Genomic DNA, 22,175 nt, shown 5'->3' with positions numbered 1-22,175 from the left:
CCGCCCGCTAATATTTTGTGAAAGTCACATTCACTGCTTTACACATATCCATGAGGTAGGAAGGGGGAAAAAGCAGTAATTATATGTTATCCTTTTTGTCATATGCACACTTAACAATGCATGTGTGGATGGGCAACCCGAAAGTAAGGCACGTTTTAAAATATAGACTGGATCCCTTGTCTAAAAATTAAAGTGGTTGTAAAAAGATTACTGCCAGCCCCTCTGTTTAACTAAGCTATACTACACTGTGTTAGTATAAAATCATGCCTCTAAATACCTTCCTTCAGATCTTTGCTGGTCAGTCATGTGACCTCTGGCTGCTCTCCTCTCCTGATCACGGGCTACAGCGGGAGGGGCCGAGATCCCCCTCTGATGTCAGCTGGGAGGTCACATGACCGCTGTGCTGTCCGCTCAGCCCCTCCCACTGTAGCCTTCCAACCTTCTGGATATTTAATGTTCAAATATATTAAGCAGTGAATGTGACTTTTACATAAAGAATTGTCTGTGTTGTCAATTAAAAAAAAACATTCAAAATCTCTATTTCATGTCTATAGCTTAGGAAACAAAGAATGTATTGGGTATAGCGTATCAACAATCAAATAGTATATTATACATGAAGTAGTATATGTTAATAAGTACCTGAGCCACTGCTGGAGCTGGAGGAATCACTGTCACTGGATGAGCTGGATTCACTGCTGGATTCAGATGATGAATCTGAAGATGATTCGGAGGACGATGAAGAATCAGACGATTCAACGTTCTGCTTTTTGGTCATTATCATTTTTGGTGCATTTTTTAGATGTTCACGCAGTTCATCCCTGTTTTAAAAAAGCATTGACCTACTTAGTATAAAAGATTACAGGGTAAAATAAGTAATTATAAAGGCTTATTGAAATGGATCTTACGTCAATCCTCCAAGACCAATGGAAGTGAAAAAGTTAATAGCAAAGCGAGTGTTTTTTGGGTTGTCCATAGGCAGCAATCCGCTGAAGAATGGTTGAAGAGTCCTGAAAAGATGAGGTAGAGAAAGTGTGAACATCAGTTATGTAATTCCAGTAAAACACTTTAAACTGACGACCAAAAACAACCACTCAAACGAATATGAACAAAGCTGTAGTTATGAAGATGATATGCAAGGTGATTGTAAATGTAGGCCTGTTTTTTTGTTTTCAGGCAGTTATAAAAATTACAGAAAGTTTAAGATATGCATTATAAAGCCCTTGTACTTTATAAGTTAAAATGGAATTAAAAAAGCTTATACAATGCCTTGCGAAAGTATTCGGCCCCCTTGAACTTTTCGACCTTTTGCCACATTTCAGGCTTCAAACAAAGGTATAAAACTGTAATTTTTTGTGAAGAATCAACAAGTGGGACACAATCATGAAGTGGAACGAAATTTATTGGATATTTCAAACTTTTTTAACAAATAAAAAACTAAAAAATTGGGCGTGCAAAATTATTTAGCCCCTTTACTTTCAGTGCAGCAAACTCTCTCCAGAAGTTCAGTGAGGATCTCTGAATGATCCAATGTTGACCTAAATGACTAATGATGATAAATAGAATCCACCTGTGTGTAATCAAGTCTCCGTATAAATGAGCCTGCACTGTGATAGTCTCAGAGGTCCATTTAAAGCGCAGAGAGCATCATGAAGAACAAGGAACACACCAGGCAGGTCCGAGATACTGTTGTGGAGAAGCTTAAAGCCGGATTTGGATACAAAAAGATTTCCCAAGCTTTAAACATCCCAAAGAGCACTGTGCAAGTGATAATATTGAAATGGGAGGAGTATCAGACCACTGCAAATCTACGAAGACCTGGCCGTCCCTCTAAACTTTCAGCTCATACAAGGAGAAGACTGATCAGAGATGCAGCCAAGAGGCCCATGATCACTCTGGATGAACTGCAGAGATCTACAGCTGAGGTGGGAGACTCTGTCCATAGGACAACAATCAGTCCTATACTGCACAAATCTGGCCCTTATGGAAGAGTGGCAAGAAGAAAGCCATTTCTTAAAGATATCCATAAAAAGTGTCATTTAAAGTTTGCCACAAGCCACCTGGGAGACACACCAAACATGTGGAAGAAGGTGCTCTGGTCAGATGAAACCAAAATCAAACTTTTTGGCAACAATGCAAAATGTTATGTTTGGCGTAAAAGCAACACAGCTCATCACCCTGAACACACCATCCCCACTGTCAAACGTGGTGGTGGCAGCATCATAGTTTGGGCCTGCTTTTCTTCAGCAGGGACAGGGAAGATGGTTAAAATTGATAGGAAGATGGATGGAGCCAAATACAGGACCATTCTGGAAGAAAACCTGATGGAGACTGCAAAAGACCTGAGACTGGGACGGAGATTTGTCTTCCAACAAGACAAGGATCCAAAACAAAGCAAAATGTAAAATGGAATGGTTCACAAATAAACATATCCAGGTGTTAGAATGGCCAAGTCAAGGTCCAGACCTGAATCCAATCGAGAATCTGTGGAAAAAACTGAAAACTGCTGTTCACAAACGCTCTCCATCCAACCTCACTGAGCTTGAGCTGTTTTGCGAGGAGGAATGGGCAAAATTTCAGTCTCTCGATGTGCAAAACTGATAGAGACATACCCCAAGCGACTTACAGCTGTAATTGCAGCAAAAGGTGGCGCTACAAAGTATTAACTTAAGGGGGCTGAATAATTTTGCACGCCCATTTTTTCAGTTTTTTATTTGTTAAAAAAGTTTGAAATATCCAATAAATTTCGTTCCACTTCATGATTGTGTCCCACTTGTTTTTGATTCTTCACAAAAAATTACAGTTTTATATCTTTAGGTTTGAAGCCTGAAATGTGGCAAAAGTTCGAAAAGTTCAAGGGGCCCGAATACTTTCGCAAGGCACTGTAGGTAGGATTTTTTTTATGACAGAAGAGAGCATATTGGTCTCTTCTGTAATACATGCTTCTCTCTGCCGGTCAGCCTTAATGTACACTGAGCTGCACCTGTGCAGTTCAGTGTACATTTATGGCACCGCTGTGTGCCATGATGATGTGACTCCTGTCATGCGCATGTGAGAATGATGTCATCATGGCCCGGCCAATCAAGTGGCCAAACAGTTTAAGCCCAGGAGAAAGATGAGAAGATGGAAGCTCCTGTGACCAGCGGGAGCACCAACAGGTTCTGGGGCCCATTAAAAATAAAACATTGAAGTTTTTGACCTTGCTTAAAATGTTTCTAAGCTTACAGCAGGTGCCTTTTAGTGCCTAAAAGTATATGTATCTCTAGGATTTAATTGCTGTCTGTGTCCCTGCTGGGAAGGTTCACCAAGTCCAAGTCAATGAGAAATCCATAATATATGGTTATCATGGGAACTGGAAGTGAGTGGAAGTCTGTGACAATGGTCTTAGAGGGGACTTCACTTCGCATTGAGTCTCTGGGACAAGAAATTAAAAAATCTCCCAAACCGGACAGGAACAAAAAAAAAAAAAAAAAAGCCCTTCCCCCACTGTCACTCTTAAACAAATGTTTTGGCTATAGACCCCTGCCCCCCCTCTGTCAAGTTACAGTCAAATGCCACCTGCTACCAACTAAAGTTCTGGTACACAACATCTGAATCACAGAGGTGGGTTTTGCAACAGAAGGTATGACTTTAACAATTTTAACAAGACCTTATGTATAGCCTTGGCCTGCAATTCACAAGGGCAAAAATTGGACTTTTGACTTACCGTAATATCAATTTCTCTGATGTTCATTGATGGACACAGCTCCTGATCTTCCTAACCACTGGGTTATACTGCCCCCTAAAGGAGTAGGACACTGGGCAGAATGCCTATGGGCAGTCCCAGGGGGTATATTCCCTTTCTCTGCTATAGGTACTCAGTTTTGTTACAAGCAGTGTCAGAAGAATTACAACTCCACAGAGTGGTGGGTGCTGTGTCCGTCAATGAACATGAGAAATGGATTTTACGGTAAGTCAAAAAACCCATTTTCTCTTTCGCTCACTGACGGACACAGCTCCTGATCTTCCTAACCATTGGGACGTCCCAAAGCAGTGTTAAAACATGAGGGGTGGGAACAGCTAAAAAGCAATTCCCTAGGCTAAACTATAGCCAACCAGGTAAACAGAAACTCAACCAAAACAACTGGAGACCACCTGAAAAGAACAATACACTCTCAAAGAGGACCAGGTCCTCTAAACAGCAGCTCGAAAAACTTTGTGGCCAAAGGAAGCATCCGCAGATGCCAACACATCCACTTTATGGAACTTTGTGAAAGTGTGTACTGACAACCAGGTGGCCGCTTTGCAAACCTGCGTTACTGACGCCTGATGACGGAAGGCCCAGGAGAGCCCGAGTAGAATGCGCCTTGACAAGGAAAGGAGGAACCTGACCCTTGATGGAATAGGCCTGAACCACCCTCTGTCTGATCAATTTGGAAATGGTCACAGAGGAAGTGAACAACCCTTTCCGAGTCCCATCTGTGAGCACAAATAGTGAGTCTGATTTCCTAAAAGACTCCGTAGCTGCCAAGTACACCCAAATTGCCCGGACCACATCCAAGGCATGCACAGCTATTTCCTTCGGATGTTTGGGACTGAGACACAGGGAAGGCAATATAATGTCTTCATTCAAATGAAAATCAGAGACAACCTTTGGAAGGAACGACAGACAGGGGCAAAGAACCACCTAATCTTTGTGAACCACCAAGTAAGGTGGACAGGATAACGCTGCCAATTCCGACACCCTGTGTGCCGAGGTGATAGCCACCAAAAAAGACCACTTTCTGGGACAGTGTAAGAAGAGGAATCTCCCGAAGTTCCTCAAAGGGAGGCTTCTGGAGGACTAAGCACCAAATTGAGGCCCCAAGGCAGTAAAAGAGACAGCACTGGAGGAGCCAAATGCTGAACTCCCTGAAGAAAAGTACGCACCAGGGAGTGTGTGGCCAAGGACTGTTAAAAGAAGAACACTAAGGCCGACACCTAGCCCTTGATAGTACTCAAGGCCAGTTTCTGCTTAAACCCCATTAACGGAAGGTCAAGATCTGAGCCACCGAAAAAGAACGAGGATGAACCCTATGAGACTCACACCACGCAATGTACGTCTTCCATGTACGATGGAGGATCTTCCTAAAAGTAGATCTCCTAGTTTTTTTAACCACATAGCCACCGCCCGCCGCAGTTTTACTGGGGCAGGTGGCCGCTCCTGGGCAAATTGACGCAGGGGGCAAGCGCGCGCCGCCGGTGGCGCGCTCCCTCTCCTCAGCCAGGGAGCCAGCGCGTGTGACCGGCGGCTCCGATGGCCGCTGGCCACCTGCAATCTCCCGCAGCTGAGAGAGAAGGACAGACGTCTGTCATTCTCCCTTAGATTATCACAGAGGCTATGTGATCCTGCTATATAGGATTGCATGTCTCTGTGATGATCTCACAAGCCACGCCCCCCGACGGTTAGAGTCATGCCCCTAGGGTCACACTTAACCCCTTGATCACCTGTAATGTTAACCCCTTCCCTGCCAGTGTCATTTTTACAGTACCAGTGCATATTTATAGCACTGATTACTGTAGTAATGTCACTGGTACCCCCAAAAGTGTCAAATGTCAGTTAGGGGTCCAAACTGTCCGCCGCAATGTCGCAGTGCCGCAAAAAAACAAACAAAAAAAAAAAAACGCAGATCACCGCCTTTACTAGTTAAAAATAAATAAAAATGACAAATCTTTCCCGTAGTTCATAAACGCAATAACTTTTGCGCAAACCAATCAAGATACGCTTATTGCGATTTTTTTTACCAAAAATATGTAGCAGAAAACAAATTGGCCTAAAATGTTAAAGCTTGATTTTTAAATTTTTTTGGGAGAATTTCATATAAAATAATGTGAAAAATATTGTTATTTTTTCAAAATTGTCGCTCTTTTTTTGTTTATAGCGTTTAAAATCGCACAAGCTGATCAAATACCACCAAAAGAAAGCTCTGTTTGTGGGGAAAAAAAGTACATCAATTTCGTTTGGGTACAGCGTCGCACGACAGCACAATTGTCCTTTAAAGTCAAGCAGTGCCGAATCGCAAAATAGGGCCTGGTCATTAAGCAGCCCAATCTTCCGGGGCTAAAGTGGTTAAAAGCGCTGGATGGATAGACAAACCTCTATCCATCAGCACCTGGCGTTCAACAGCAAAGATGTCCAAGCAAGCGACTGTAAAGCAGGATGGAAGATTGGTTCTTGGGACAGCAAATCCTCCCTGAGAGGAAGCTTCCAAGGAGCGTCGGCAAGGCGAGTCCGGGGCCACTAAGATGACTCGAATCCCTTATGCCTCGATCCTGTGTAGAAGTCTTGGTAGAAGCTTGAGAGGAGGAAAGGCGCAAAATCAGACGATACTGACCCCACGGGGCCACCAGTGTGTCTGCGGCATCCGTCAGGGGATCCCGGGACCGAGCCACAAACCTCTGCACCTTTCTGTTGAGCCTGGGGCACTAACAGATCCACCTTGGGATTGCCCCATCAGAGACACAACTGATTAAACACCTCCGGATGAAGCGACCACTCCCCTTGGTCCAACGCCTGCAGACGGAGGTAATCCATCTGCCAGTTTTCCACCCTGGAAATGTGTAAGGTGGAGAGGGCTGGAACCAACCGTTCTGCCCACCTTAGAATGTGGACTACCTACAGAGCGGCCAGGACACTTCTTGTGCCCCCTTGGTTATTGACATAAGCCACGGCCGTGGCATTGTCTGATTGAATGCACACTGGACATCCCTGAAGATGATCTGTCCAATGTTCCAGGCACAGTCTGATCGCTCGGAGTTCCAAGATATTGATCGGTAGTCTGGACTCTTCCAGTGTCCAGATCCCTTCAGTAGAATTTTTGTAGAGGACACCTCCCCAGCCGGACAGGCTGGCATCCGTGGTGACCACTGTCCAATACAAGGGGAGGAAGGATCTGCCCAGCCGAAGCACCAAAGGAAGGAAGCCACCATATCAGGGACTCTTTCGTTCCCCGGCTCAGCCAGATCCGATTGTCCAGAGACTGCAAAGTCTTGTGCCATTTGGCCAGAATCTCCCTATGCAGGGACCTTGTATGGAACTGTGAAAATGGAACCACCTTGAAGGTAGACACCATCAAGCCCAGCAACTGCATGCAAGTCCGGAGGGATGAACCTTTTGCTGGACAGCAGGTAACAAATCGCAGCCTGCAGTCTCTGGAGTTTGTCCATGATTGGACACACCTTGCTTTCCTTCCTGGGAACTGTAAACAGGTTTGAGTAAAAACCCAGAAAATGTTCAGATGTCGGAACTGGGACAATCACGCCTTTAAGTAAAAGGTCCCGTATGGCCCCAACAGACCCTGTAAGCGGTCTGGGGACAGGCGCAAGTGTAAAGAAAAGAACCTTGCTGGGGGGGCAAGAGCGAAACTCGATCTTGTAGCCAAGTCATATGACTTTGTGGACCCACTTGTCTTGTACCAGGGAAGTCCACAGGTCTGTAAACCAGTGAAGACGTCTCTCCCCACCCCTGATACGGGTGAGGGCGCACCTTTATGCTGAAGGAGCATCATCCGCAGGTTTGGATAAGCCCACTCTCAACTTGCCAGACCACGTTCACTTGGATCCACCAAAGGAGGCCCTAAACGGCTTTAATCCCTTGTTAGTCGCCCCTGAAGGACGAAAAAACTTCTTATGAGCCGGGAAGGATGGCCCACGTCTACGACGAGAGTCCTTGCCCTTAGTAGCCTGCGGAAGAAAGGTCTTCTTTACCCCCTATGAGACTGTTAATGATGTCATCCAGGGTAGCTCCAAATAGGCGATCTCCTTGAAAAGGAAGATCAGTCAAAGCCTTCTTAGAAGTCTAGTCCACAGACCAGCATTTTAGCCAAAAAATACGCCGAAGGGCCACTGCTGAAACCGAGAGCCAAGCAACTAGGGGAGCCGCATCCAAAGAGGCATCACAGATAAACTGCAGCCCCTGGACCAACTGGTTTACCAGCTCAGCAAAAAGGGAACTGGTCCCTCTCCAGGTCACGGCGTAAAAGCTTAGCCCACTCAGTCAGAGTTTGTGACACCAGTGCAATAGTAAATACCGGTACCAGTGCCGAACCAGCCAGGGTGTACATATTGCGGGCCACAGCCTCTGCCTTTCAGGGGTCCTTAAAGGCTGGGGACACTTCAACCGGAATCACGGTTGCTATTCCCAATCTGGAGACCGGAGGGTCGACCACTGGTGGAACAGTCCACTTTTTAAGAAAGGACTCCTCATAGGGGTACTGCATAGCAAATCGCTTAGGGAACACAAGAGGATGTTTTGGCCGTTCCCACTCGTTAGCGACAATTCTGTCACAAAAGTGTGCCAAAGGGAACCGACGCCGCTGATGCTGTTTCAGCTGCATCCTCCATTTTTAAGGTCTCCCGCACAGATACAATCAGTGCATCCACCAGCACAATTTTGTGTGCGGTTGCAGAAGTGGAGGAAAACTCTCACTATCTGATTTCTAAGGGCGTATGGTCGCATACCCAGCAGAGTCCTCCACGTCCGTGGCAGCCGAATCAGATTCAGGATCTGAGGAGACAGATGAGGCATGGGAATGCAGGGTGTGCTTTTTGCCAGCCCGTCGCCCAAAAACCACCTCCACCCGGAACACAAAAGGACTCCAGGACCCCGGTTTGTGCATCGATGGATGGTTGGGGCCCAGAGGGCCCTGCAGCCTCTGAGAGGGGATAAGGCAGGGAAATGTGCTCCAAAGACTCCATGAGTCAAAAGGGGGACCTCACAAGAAAAGGTGTAAAAACACTGCTAAGAACACCCCCCACCGCTCCGGCAACACCACTTGGTCGCCAATAAAAGAGCACCTAATCGATCCTCAGCAGAGTGGGAGAGGACCCCAAACTCACCAGCAGAAACAGGCACTTGCAGCCACCAGGATAATCTGCACTCTACGTGTGGCGATCAGGAAGTGAAAAGATCCAGGAGTCAGCCCCAGGGGATAAGGAGGGCTCCCACCGCCAAAACCGCCGCCCACAGGTCTCCACTGTCATGGCCACTGCTATTTTAAATGGCAAACAAACGCAAAATGGCCACTGGACTACACAAACATGGCCGCATTGCATTGAGCACAATGGCTACAGCAAAATGTTGGCCCTGCGTGGCACCACGAGGCTTCCAGGAGGGCTCTCTATGCCTCAGAAAATGTGACAGGCAGGAAGGGGACAGAATGGGGCTCTCTATAGCAGAGAGAGGAAGTATACCCCCTGGGACTGGCCATAGGCATAGCCAGACACTTTTTCTGCCTAGTCTCCTACTCCTGTAAGGGGCAGTATAACCTATTGGTTAAGAAGATCAGGAGCTGTGTCCATCAATGAACATCAGAGAAATTGATATTACAGTAAGTCAAAATAACAACTCACTAATACAAATGTTTTAAGTTCTAACTCTCCTAAGAAATACAGTTTACAATATAGTTGGTGTCTATTTGAAAGGCCGCAGCTTAAAATGGACCTGAACTCTCCTAAAACCTTTCTAAGTAACAGTATTGCTAAAGTGCAGGCAACATGTTTTGCCTACACGTACCTGTGTTAAATCCTATTTCTCTTTTGGTTATTGACAGACACTGGTAGGACTTTACCAATTTTAACAAGACCTTATATATATAGCCTTGGCCTGCAATCCAAGAGGGCAAAAATTAGATATCAACAGTTGAGTCTGTGACAGCTAAACTTTTGCAGGCTAATCTGCAATGGTAACAAGCAAAGATCATGGACTAAGAGCATGCCCGAGGCATGATACTTTCAAAATACACCAAAAAAAAAAGTAAAATCATAAGAAAAGTGTACAGAGTTGACTTTTGTGGTAGTTAATGCTGTATTAATTCTGCTATAAAGGCAAGCACATTCACGTCTCCAAGTTTGGACAGTTTTTTTTGTGGTTTCACAATGGAACAGGAGGTTGGAAAAGAAAGGCTACTTCCATATTAGGAGATAAACCTCAAAGCCCTTTTACAAACTGACAATATGACCACTGACATTTAAGCCTAGGTATAGGCTAATATATAGGCTAATATATAAGAAAGGAAAAAAAATACAATATAACTAATTTTGAATATCACTGCTAGATGCAAAACAGTACTGTGCAATGCAGAAGAGCATAGACAATGTGCAGGCCTTTTCTCTCACATTCAACAGTATGAGAGATTACAGGAAGCTCCTGTTACACAGATTTTAGGTACTTGTGTTACCTGTTGAGACTAGAAATTCTTGAGCACAAAGAAAGAAATGGTGGAAAATAAAAAGCATCATTTTAATAGTTCTGTTCCTGTAAAAAATATGGAATTAATTTTTCAAGCATCTTAATTAGTGGTAACTTAAAAGGTACTTTCCATCAAGACAATTTAGAACCAGAATACTCACATATCCTTAAGTCTGCCATTTAGTTTGGGGAGTCCCATATATTCACACAGTTCCTGGAAGAATATTTTCACAAATATACGACTAGAAGATGTTGTCGTTTCTTCGCTAAGATTTATGCATTCAAGGACCTAAAATATACAAACATTTCTTATGCTCACCAATGGAACAAAATCACAAAGAGATACACACACAATGCATGGTATTATTGCACACCTTCACACTGAGTGCAATACCATATGAACGTATTAACTTCTGCAGGGATCTCTCCTTCTAGGCTGCATCTTTTAAAAAAGAAAGTAAGACAGCGAGACCATGTTACCTGATCTTAAGAACAATTTTAACGGACTTGATTTATAAAAAAAAAAGTTATTGCCCGTACAGGTTTTTTTTTTTTTTTTTAATTTGGTGTCCCGATATCGTCTTTTTTTATTTTGACACTGATCAAAAACACTTAAAAAAAAAAAAAACCTTCGATTTGGGGAATTATTTAGCAAGCCTGATAGAGTGCACAACCTATCCTGATTCACTATATACAGAGAATGTAAAAACTATACAGACAGCATATGGGAGGACAGAATATTTTCTATAGCCCTATATTTACATTTTTGCATAACAAAAGTAGTATTTCCATTTATTATATATTGAACATCTTATTTAAATTAGCAGTTTTAATTATTAATGTACATAGGAGTAGCACAGTTTGCAGTACCTATTCATGTAATATTTTCCTTTTCTCAGTGCAAGCCTCAGTACAGAGCTGTTCATAGAGTAGCAGACATAAGGGCACAGCAAGGCAGATTTACTAAAGGATACGAGAATGTTCATACAATAGTGTAAATATTCAATTGAATTTCACATTTTACATATTTTGGATAATTGAAGTGAGTCTTCAACCATTTGATTTATTGTATAAACTTTCTTAAATCTTTTAATAAGTCAGCCTCCATCTTTAGGTGGTTCAGGGTCATTTTTTTTTTTTCTTTGCTTCAAAACGGGTTTTACATTCCCATACAAGTCTATGTGAATGCAAAACCCACTTGAGCCAGGACAAATGCACTAATCAAATTCTGAATGATCTTAGAAGCCTTTAGCTGCAGAGACAGCTGTCGGGGTGTAAACATGCTGAGGCAGCAATTCTACCCCCTGGCGCTTAAAGTTAATGGGGCCACTCTTCAAAAGCAGCATGTATAACATATGCAATTGCAGCATGCTAGTGTGAGCTTTAGGGGGTTAAAGAAGTTGTAAAGTCAGAAGGCTTTTTAGCTTAATACATTCAATGCATTGAGATAAAAAAACTTCTGGGTGTAGCAGCCCCCCCCACCCCCCAGCACCCCTAATACTACCTGAACCCCTTCTCTCTCCAGCGATGTCCAGAACTATTTCCTTATTGGCTGAGACACAGCTGTGGCGCCATTGGCTCCCGCGGCTGTCAAAGTCAGTAGGCCAATCAGAAGAGAGAGGGGATGGGGCCGAACCGCCACTCCGTGTATGAATGGACACACAGAGCTGCAGCTTGGCTCGGGTGCCCCCATAGCAAGCTGCTTGCTGTGGGGGCACTCGTTAGGAGGGAGGGGCCAGGGACAGCAAAGAGGGACCCGAGAAGAGGAGGATCGGGGCTGCTCTGTGCAAAAACACTACATAGAGGAAGTAAGTATATTATGTTTATAAAAAAAAGAAAACAAGACTTTACAATCACTTTAAAGCAGGTGGCACAATGCCCCCTGCCAAATGTTTCTTGAAAGAGCAACACTTGTGTGAATGAGCCCTGATATTACAAGATTTTGGAATTAAAACGACTGCACTTTCAAGAAATACATCCTACCACTAAATAGGGAACATACAGTATATCATTTGTAATGATACACTGTGGGTGTATACTCAAATTAATGCTTCTATGCTGTAACTATGAACTTTATGCCTCCATATTCTGGGCTGTCTGGGTCTTCATGCTGCAAGCAACAATTTCACACATCTTTGAGTGCACTTTACTTATACACTAAACTATCTATCCATCCATCTCTAGATGCCAAACACTTAATGACAGTTTAAAAAAACACGCTGGGTTTTGTCCTTATGTCTCCCCTACCCTAAAACTAAAATCCCTGCATCTATAGACCTCCACGATCTAACACTAACCTTTCTAGTCCTGTAAAGAAAAAAAAAAAAAATCGGTATACAGAGGCGATATCTCTGCAGAAGACACGACCGACAACGGTTGTGAAATGAATGGGAAGTGATGTCACCCATAGACTTACTATGGGGCTTCCGTTGTCGGCCGTGTCCTCTGCACCAGCCTCCACAGCGAAGCAGCGGCTGACAGCTCAGCGTAAGATCGGGTCGGATCGGCTTCAAAAAAGGTAGGTATACTGATTTCTTCTTTACAGGGCTAGATAGGTTAGTGTTAGAAAGTGAAGGTCTACAGATGGAGATTTTAGTGTTAGGGTGGACTTATCCTTTAAGCCATGACAGGCATACTACACACTTTATACGTATTATGGACACACGGGGTTTTAACACTTTTAGCTGTGTTTATGTAATAACACTGATCCAGTATTTTGTGTTTATAATGTATTTGTATACTCTGTGGATCTTGTGTAATAAACTTGGCATACTAGCCTTTCAATAAAATACACACAATCTGCCTTAAAAGTCCCATAAATGGGGGGTTTGTAAGATTGTTTCAGTTAAGTTAGGGATGTTGGCAGTAAGTAAGAAATATCACCCACCCGTTTCTTCTATAATAAAACCCTGGACAAAAAATTACCAATGAACATTTTCAGTTGATGTATAGGTGTATTCTGTACTATCTGAAAAGGACTAACAAGACCTACCCATTTAATGAAAGCTTGGCAGAGAAAAAAGAAGACACTTACACTCCACGGAATAGAGTCAGTATACAAAAGGTGGGCAAACATCTTGGCAACATTTCTTAATTTGTTTGTTTCCAGCCGGTGGATGGTGTCATACTGCTCTTTGAAAATTACTTCAAAAGACTCCATGTATTCTTTCTTCAACAAACAGAAACGCTACAGGAGAAAGTCATGTAGGCATTACATGGTGAACACATACCAATGAAAGGCTTAAGAACTGGTAATCTACAAAGGAAGAAATTTACGAAGAATTGCACAGGGCCTGCCCATGCAAAATCTAAATACAAAATGTAATGCATTAACAGCATGAAAAAAAACATTGTGCAACTCTACTTCACTGTTCAGTACCAACTCAGACTGTTAATGTAAGTATGTTAGAAAAATTGTTTTAAAAAGCAAAAATTATCACCATACTATATTATCCTGGAAGATTGGTCTAGACCACCTGGATAAAGTTTATTTATACACTAGCACTGTGCAGTGTGAAGCTGCACTGTGAACTGTGATAGGTAGAGAGAGCTAAACCAGAAGGGGCTTTAGTGCATTGTGGAGTTTGAATGGGACCAAAACATACTAATATTTTATTTCTGATATAAATTGTAATCTATCCTGTGCAGTAATGATTTTTTTTTTCCTCAGCTCAGTAAGGACTTTTCACGTGGGTGGCAGTGTCTACGGCCCTCTGAATCTGTGGTGGACCAGGTAAATGTGGATAAGAAACAAGCATGTAGAGCTGAACATATAGTGCCAACAAATTTTATAGCAGTAACCACATGTCCTTACTACAGCCATACCAGCATATAAAAAAAAAAATCTCAAGCATCATTATGGTTAACAGCATAAATAAACCAGAATGATCTTGGGTTATAGCAGGAGGCAGAGACAAACACCTAGTGCACATACAAACTCTATGCAGACGCTGTCCCTGGAGAACCCAGAACCTCAACATTGCAAAGCAAAAATGTTAACAATAAGTTACCAGGTTGTATTAAACAAAATGCCTGTAAAATGAATTTCAACCCATGTTTAGATGCCCGAGTCTAAAAGAGTCTAAGGGGTTGTTAAGTTAGAAAATGAAATGACTGAACAATTAAACTTACCCCAGCAAGCAAGCCAAAAAACTTCTCATACGTTCTCTGCTGAGCACAGCAATCCAGTATCATATTGCAAAGTTCTTTCTGTTTAAAAATAAAATTTAAATATTCAGTAAGCAGATTTTCTTTCCACAGCTGCAGCACAATAGACTGTAAGTTAAATGTGCAGAGAGGCATTTCCCATTTGTTTTACTTCTTAAGTAACCGTAATGAATACAATAAAATATGATTGCGCTAGGGCTTTGGGTAAAATAGCAATATATATTGATGACAATGCATTATCAAGCTCTTTAATATTATACATGACATTGTATCTGGAGCACATTCAGCACTAATAAATGTGTTTAACACAGCAAATGTTCTTAAAGGGGCAAGGAACCTAGAATGCAAAGTGATAAAAAAACAATGCTTCAAATTACATCAACAGAGACCTTTTGAAAATATTTTAGGAGCTTTTTGTGCAACAGAAATATCTGTGATTAGAGTGCTGAAGAGAGATTGTACTATGCTCATCAGACTTTGAGTACCATTGGCAGACAGAGACAAATTCCATTTATTCTTTAACAGAGTTCAGAATGGCTGGGGATTCCATGCCTTTCAATTTGTACAGGTGAAGGACCCTCTACATTTTTGTGAACATTGACAAACTGTTCAAGCGAAGCAGCTTCTGTTTTACAGAAACCAACTTTACTGGCAGTGGTTTAGATTTGTAAACGCAACCCAACTTATAACAATTTTGTCTGACTTTTTCAAACCTGGCAAGCTGTTAAAACATGATTATTAGTTTTATCAGTATTTTAAGTTTTTATTTGATGTTTTATATGTACTGTATAATGTCTTTATTTTAGAAACAAACATTTAAAGCTCAAAGCCCAACTCCAGGTTTCATCTCACTTCAGTTTGTTTTTGCTAAGCTCGCCTAAGCAAGCTATCTCCATTACGAAGACACACTGCTGCTGTCCGCTCCGCATGGAGCTGTTCCAGCAGTGGTGCATGGACTTCCCAGCCCGTTTCTGGAACCAAGCAGAGAAGGGCAGTGCTCAGCCATTCACAGGAAGCTTTGTATTCTATGAATTAAAAAAAAAAAAAAAAAAAAACGTTTCCCCTGATTGGCTGATGTACAGAGGCAGGGCGATGATGTGAGAGTCTCCACTTTAGCCAATCAGAGAAATCCATATAGAGATTCATATAAAAAAAAAAAAAAAACTCGCTGTGAATGGCTGGACAGCGCTCAGACCAATTTGATTTTGTTCCAGGAAGATGGGAAGTCCCCGTATCGCTGCCAAAACAGTGCTGTATACTGTATGTAGCGGATTCAATCTGTGCAGCAATGAACTATGAAACATCTATTGTACTTTGCCATGGTGTAAGAAATCTCTGTACAAAAAAAAATAAAATAAAAAAAGACTTTTCACTACTGCTCTCTCTTCTTGTTTAGAGCGATAGGTCTTGTATCAATCCCATTCTGTAGTTTTCCGAAGGCTGCCTGAAGTCAGAGGACCTGCTGAGTCCCACCTCCCACTCTGCAGAGGCAATGTTCAGCCCAATGTGTGGTCACAGTTACTTCAACTAGTTAATATCACAGTTTACAAGGCATCATGTACAGAAAGTGGATTTATTTGTGATTAACAAGTAATTTTTTAGTTAAAGTTTTACTGCCTCTGGTCCAGATTTAATATATGGAGCAACCATGGCATCATTGTTTCACAAAGCATTATGGCTTTTCTAAACAGAAAGCACAGTAGAAGATTAGAATAGTACCAGTCTTGAAGCCAAATAAAATTTCAGAAAACCTGTGATCCTCAGCTCACCTACCAACCAAATATATTTATAAAGACCTGTGGTTCAGAACTGTGTATAGTTATTTCTCAGGACAAATGACATATGATCCAGTTTAAGGTCTCCCCTTGCATTTTACTGGTGATTTAACAATTAAAAAGTATCATTTTAAAGTATCATTTATTTAAAAAGTCCAGTTTCAGCACCATTAGATTGCGATAATTAGAGTCTAAGGTAGTTGGTGGCGCTTGTTTTGGTACAGTGTGATTTAGCAAACTATTAGGAAAACCCCCTGCAATTGAATTCCAATACTACCCTCCACTTAAGTGAAGAGTAGAGGACCAGAAGTAAAGCACATGCACTGCTTTCAGTGCTGGGCAAGTATCACAGTATGCCCTAGCACTCATTCATGTTGTACAAGGATAGGATCATTTCAATGCAAACACACTTGGGGAAATATATGCCAGTCCAGTAAATAAAAGAAACTGGTTTTGGCAGTAGTTTGTACCTGCCATTGTTGAGCATCGTCTGTAACTGGTAGTGGAATAGCAGCTTTCAGGCTTACCCTTTAGGCTCAGTTCTTTGATATACTGACATCACATAAGTGTACAGAAAGTGAAAGGGTCCACATACATGTATTCCATGTCACTGTCTCAAAATAACAAAATCATTCAATCAGCGTAATAGCCGGGCAACTAACATTATCAGGAGAAGTAAACCTTTATAATCTTTTACCACAGATTTGCATTACTAGATAAGGTAAGAGCTTTGCTAACAACAAAGGGTATAGATCTAGTGTAAAGCAAGGATGAAAGCAGGACTAAAATAAGCCACTCGCGTCACGGGGTTGAATAACTAGGGTTGGCCTGATCTGTGGGATAAGCCGCTGATTCAAAAAAACCCTAGAGGTAATTATCTGTAAATGGACAAATGTGAGCAGTGCTAAATACTCCTACCTACTGTGAACATATCAATAAGTGCAAGAATTGCTGTGCAAATATACTGTAAATAACGCGAATAAATTAATTTATCATCAGTGCAATGCTTAAAAAGTACCTGAAATCATTAACATCAAATAAATAATAGAAAGTGCTGTGCTTAATCAGTGCTATAGACACAATTGATACATAAATGGTAAACATACGTAAACTGTAAAACATCTAAAGTGAAATATGAAGTGCATATATGGTGCTTATATAAACAGTGAATTTAGACCAAGGACAATTAGCACGGGCACCAGATAATATATGTTATAGTGTCTGCTGGACCTTTTAATAAATGGATTTTTGTAAGAACTTACCGTAAAATCCTTTTCTCTTAAGCTCATTGACAGACGTAGTCTTCTTGATTCTCAAGAGCTGGGTTATGTTGTCTCCGCAGGAGTAGGACTAGGCAGAATGACAAAACGTTCTGGCTCCACCCTAGGGGCAGTCCCTGAGGGTATATCCTCCCTCTCTCTGCTACAGGGAATCAGTTCTGTTTAAAGCAGTACAGAGAATTTAACCCAACCCAACTCAATGATAGAGGGGCGGGTACTACGTCTGTCAATGAGCTTAAGAGAAAAGGATTTTACGGTAAGTTCTTACAAAAATCCATCTTTCTCTATCGCTCATTGACAGACGTAGTCTTCTTGATTCTCAAGAGCTGGGACATCCAGAAGCAGTGCCACAAAATGAGGGGTGGGATTGACAGAATCAAAATGCAATCTAGAAGGCCCAACCGGAGCCAACCAGAAGTATCAAAGGACTCATCGAGTAAACAGATGAGACCTACCCCACAAATCCTCGAGGTAGACCAACAGTCTCCTCAAACAGTGGCCTGCAGGAACCTTGCAGCCAGAAGAGGCATCTGACGATGCCATCACATAAACCTTATACAATATTGTAAAGGTATGAACCGACTACTAAACAGTCGCCTTGAAAACCTGAACCACTGACGCCTGATGGCGGAAGGTCCAGGAAACTCTAAGCGCCCGAGTAGAATGCGCCTTAACAGGGAACGGGGGATCCCGACCCTTAGATAAAATAAGCCTATACCACCGTCTGTCTGATCCATCTAAAGATGGTCGCAGCAGAACAGGCAACCCCTTCTTAGGGCCATCCGTGATCACAAACAGTGAATCCGTCTTACAAATTGAATCTGTAGTATTCAAGTATATCCTGATCGCCCGAACTACATCCAAGGAATGCCATGCAATTCTCGAGGATGATTGGGCTAAGGACATAGGAAGGACAATACACTGTCCTTAATCAATGAAACTTTCATTAATCAATGAAACCACCTTAGAAGGAAGGATGGATTTGGATGAAGAACAACCTTATCCCTATGAACCACCAGATCTGGGGAACAACAGGATAATGCAGCCAGTTCTGACACCCTGCGTGCAGAAGTGATAGCCACCAAGAAGACCACCTTCTGGGATAAAGTAAGCAAGGGAATCTCCCTGATATTTTCAAAGGGAGGTGTCTGAAGAACCGACAGCACCAAATTAAGATCCCAGGATGGTAACGGCGCGTGCACTGGCAGAGCCAGGTGTCGCACCCCCTGGATGAAATTCCGCACCAAGGAATGAGTAGACAAAAGCTTCTGAAAGAAGATAGCAAATGCTGAAACCAGACCCTTGATAACACTCAAGGCCAGCTTCTGCTCAACTCCCTGTTGCAGAAAGCCAATATTCGGATTACCGAATAAAGATGTAGATGGAACCCAAGGGATTCACATCACACAATATAAGACTTCCATGTACGATGATAATCTTTCTGGAAGTCGCTTTCCTTGTTTTAACTAGAGTAGGAATAACTGAAGTTGACAATTCCTTGTCCTTCAGCACCTGGGTCTCAATAACCAGGCCGTTAAAAACCAGCGATCGTAAAGCAGGATGGAAGATCGGTCCCTGAGACAGTAGATCCTCCCTGAGAGGAAGTCTCCACGGGACGTCCGCCATCAGTCTGACCAAGTCGGCGTAACAAGCACGACGAGGCCAATCCGGAGCTGCCAGGATTACTGGAATTCCTTCCTCCTCTATCCTGCGAAGAAGTCTTGGCAGTACCCAAGAGGAGGGAAGGCATACATTAGCTGGTATTGCCCCCACGGGGCGATCAGTGCGTCTGCGGTTTCTACTAGAGGATCGCGGGAGCGAGCCACGAATCTCTGAACTTTCCTGTTGAATCGAGATGCCAACAGATCCATATCCGGGGTGCCCCATCGTAGGCACAACTGGTGAAAAACGTCTGGATGGAGGGACCATTCCCCCTGATCCAGGGTCTGACGGCTGAGATAATCTGCCTGCCAATTCTCCACCCCCGGAATGAACACCGCAGAGATTGCTGGAACAAATCGTTCCGCCCAGCGAAGAATGCAAGCCACTTCTTTGGCCGCTCGGACACTCTTGGTGCCCCCCTGGTGATTGACATAAGCCACGGCCGTGGCATTGTCCGACTGGATCCGAACCGGGCTGCCCTGGAGCTGCTCGGTCCAGTGAATCAGACAAAGTCTGATCGCTCTCAGTTCCAATACATTTATCGGTAACCTGGATTCTTCCGGGGACCAAAGTCCCTGGGCAGATAACTGACCAAGAATTCCTCCCCATCCGGATAGACTGGCATCCGTGGTCACTGTCGTCCAATATATTGGCAGAAATGACTTTCCCTGGCTGAGCATTGGAGACCGAAGCCACCAAACCAGAGACTCTCTGGTCTGTTTGCTCAATCGTATCTGATTGTCCAGGGATTCCGGATTCCGATTCCATCTGAGAAGAATCTCTTGCTGAAGAATTCGGGTATGGGACTGGGCAAATGGGACTGCTTCGAATGAAGCCACCATCAACCCCAGAACCCTCATGCAAGTCCGAAGGGAAGACCAGCTGTTGGACAGTAACAACTGGACTGCGGTTTGAATCTTTCGGAGTTTCCCTACCGGAAGAAAAACTCTTGTCCTGACTGTGTCTAGAATTAGACCCAGATATTCGAGCCTCTGGGTGGGAACCAGAAATGACTTTTGCTGGTTCACCAGCCACCCGAATTCCTGTAAAGAAATCATAGTAATTTCTATGTTTTGTAGCAAGGTCTGAGGAGACTCTGCATGAAGCAGAAGATCGTCTAGGTAACCTAGAATCGATATACCTCTTTGGCGCAGAAGTGCCAACATTGGGGCCAACACCTTTGTGAAGACCCGCGGAGCCGTGGCGAGACCGAAAGGTAACGCCACAAACTGATAGTGGTACTCCTCTACGGAAAAGCGTAGAAAACGCTGATGTCCTGCGAAAATGGGAATGTGAAGATAGGCGTCCTTGATGTCTATGGACGCTAGGACATCCCCTGGATGCAGGAAGGCTGCTACCGTGCGAATGGACTCCATTCTGAATCTTCTTATGTTGACGAAAGAATTGAGTGCTCTTAAGTCCAGAATTGGACGCACTTTGCCCTCTTTCCTGGGTATTGTAAACAGGTTTGAATAAAATCCTTGAAACCGTTCTGTCCAAGGAACGTGGACTACCACTCCTTGTTGTAGTAAATCTGTGACTGCTCTCCGCAGATCTTCTAAACGATCTGCGGATAGACGGATATTGGAAGGGAAGAATCGCGCCGGTGGGAGAGATCGAAACTCGATCTTGTACCCTGACTTTATGACTTCGCAAACCCATTTGTCCAGGATTCTGGAAAGCCATGGATCCGGGAACCGGCGAAGACGTCCCCCCACCCCAGTTATGGGTGGGGGCGCACCTTCAGGCTTTGGATGGTTTATCTTCAGGTCTGGAGGGGGCGGGCTTTTGCTTGCCCGACCAACGACCCCTGACGCCTCCTGCAGGAGCTTTGGAGGACTTAGTTTTTTCAACCGCTGGACGAAAAAACCTCTTGTGAGCAGAAAAAGAAGGCCCTCGTCTTTGACGAGTTCCTCTACCTTTAAAATTTTGCGGTAAAAAGGTGCTTTTTCCACCGGTGAGATCCTTAATGATCTCATCTAAGTTGGCTCCAAATAGACGCTCTCCTGAAAAGGGGATATTAGCCAATGCTTTTTTGGAACCTTGGTCGGCTAACCAACCTTTTAGCCACAGTGTACGCCTGAGAACCACTGCTGAGACTGATGCTCGCGCCATTAATGGAGTGGCCTCTAACGCCGCATCACATACAAACTGTAACCCCTGTATCATTTGTTCCAACAAATCTGATACCGCCTGAGGGACTTCTTCTAAGTCCCGGCGTAACCACTTGGTCCATTCAGTTACAGCCTGCGAAACCAGACCAATAGCAATTATTGGCCTGAAAGCTGATCCAATCAAGGAAAACATGGTGCGAGACATAGCTTCTATCTTGCGATCCACTGGATCTTTAAAAGACGGAGCGTCTTCTAAAGGAATAACCGTGGCTTTATTCAATCTAGCAATAGGTGAATCCACCACAGGTGGTTCTGTCCATTTCTTAATAAGGGTTTCCTCAAACGGATAACGCCTGTCAATGCGTTTAGAAATATTAAAAGTGCGTTTAGGCAGACGCCATTCTTCATCGATTGGATTGCCAAAACATTTGGGCAATGGAAAAACCTTTGCCACTTTGATGCGCTTTTTAGTCCCAAAAGGGATCTCAGTTTCAGCTATTTCTGATGGAATACCCTGTAACCTTAAAGTCTCTTGAACAGATACAATGAGTGCGTTTACCAACGCTTCCTCTCGGGCTATGGCGGATGCCGAAACATCCTCCTCACTGTCTGAAGAGACAGGACCCGAGACACCAATACCAGATGAAGTACCTGCAACTGCAGAAATAGGCTCAGAGTCTGAATCCGAGGTTTCAGATAATAAGGGGTTAGGCGGGGGTCGCTTTCTTGCGCCCTGTCCCTGACAAGCCACTTCCACCCGGGACACAAAAGTTTCCATAATAGCTGACAATGATTCAATTGTCAATGGGGTGCTGGAGGATCCCGCAGACCCCTCGAGGGGATCCGGAGGAGATACATGAGTGGCAGGGTCCATGTTAATACAGGACACCTTTGCCAGCAAAAACAAAAAAACGTTTTCTTTTTTTTTTTTTTTTTTTTGTGTGTCTCCCCCTAGCGCAATAGCGCCCCTCAG

At 43.5% G+C, this 22,175-nt stretch overlaps 1 protein-coding gene across 1 annotated transcript in view; it reads right to left on the bottom strand.

Annotated features, from left to right (window-relative positions):
• Window positions 1-22,175, bottom strand: part of CWC22 (CWC22 spliceosome associated protein homolog) — a 210,619-nt gene that overhangs the window by 32,906 nt on the left and 155,538 nt on the right. The window contains exons 14-18 of the mRNA XM_082260918.1: window positions 14,336-14,413; window positions 13,239-13,391; window positions 10,366-10,493; window positions 906-1,007; window positions 640-818 (exon numbers count right to left, since the gene is read on the bottom strand). Of these exons, the coding sequence (XP_082117044.1) occupies window positions 640-818; window positions 906-1,007; window positions 10,366-10,493; window positions 13,239-13,391; window positions 14,336-14,413 (640 nt within the window). The remainder of the gene's footprint in view (window positions 1-639; window positions 819-905; window positions 1,008-10,365; window positions 10,494-13,238; window positions 13,392-14,335; window positions 14,414-22,175) is intronic.

This window comes from Pelophylax lessonae (assembly GCF_965119305.1).
Source record: "Pelophylax lessonae genome assembly, chromosome: 6".
Taxonomy (NCBI): Eukaryota; Metazoa; Chordata; class Amphibia; order Anura; family Ranidae; genus Pelophylax; species Pelophylax lessonae.
This window is presented reverse-complemented; position numbering and strand designations above follow the sequence as displayed.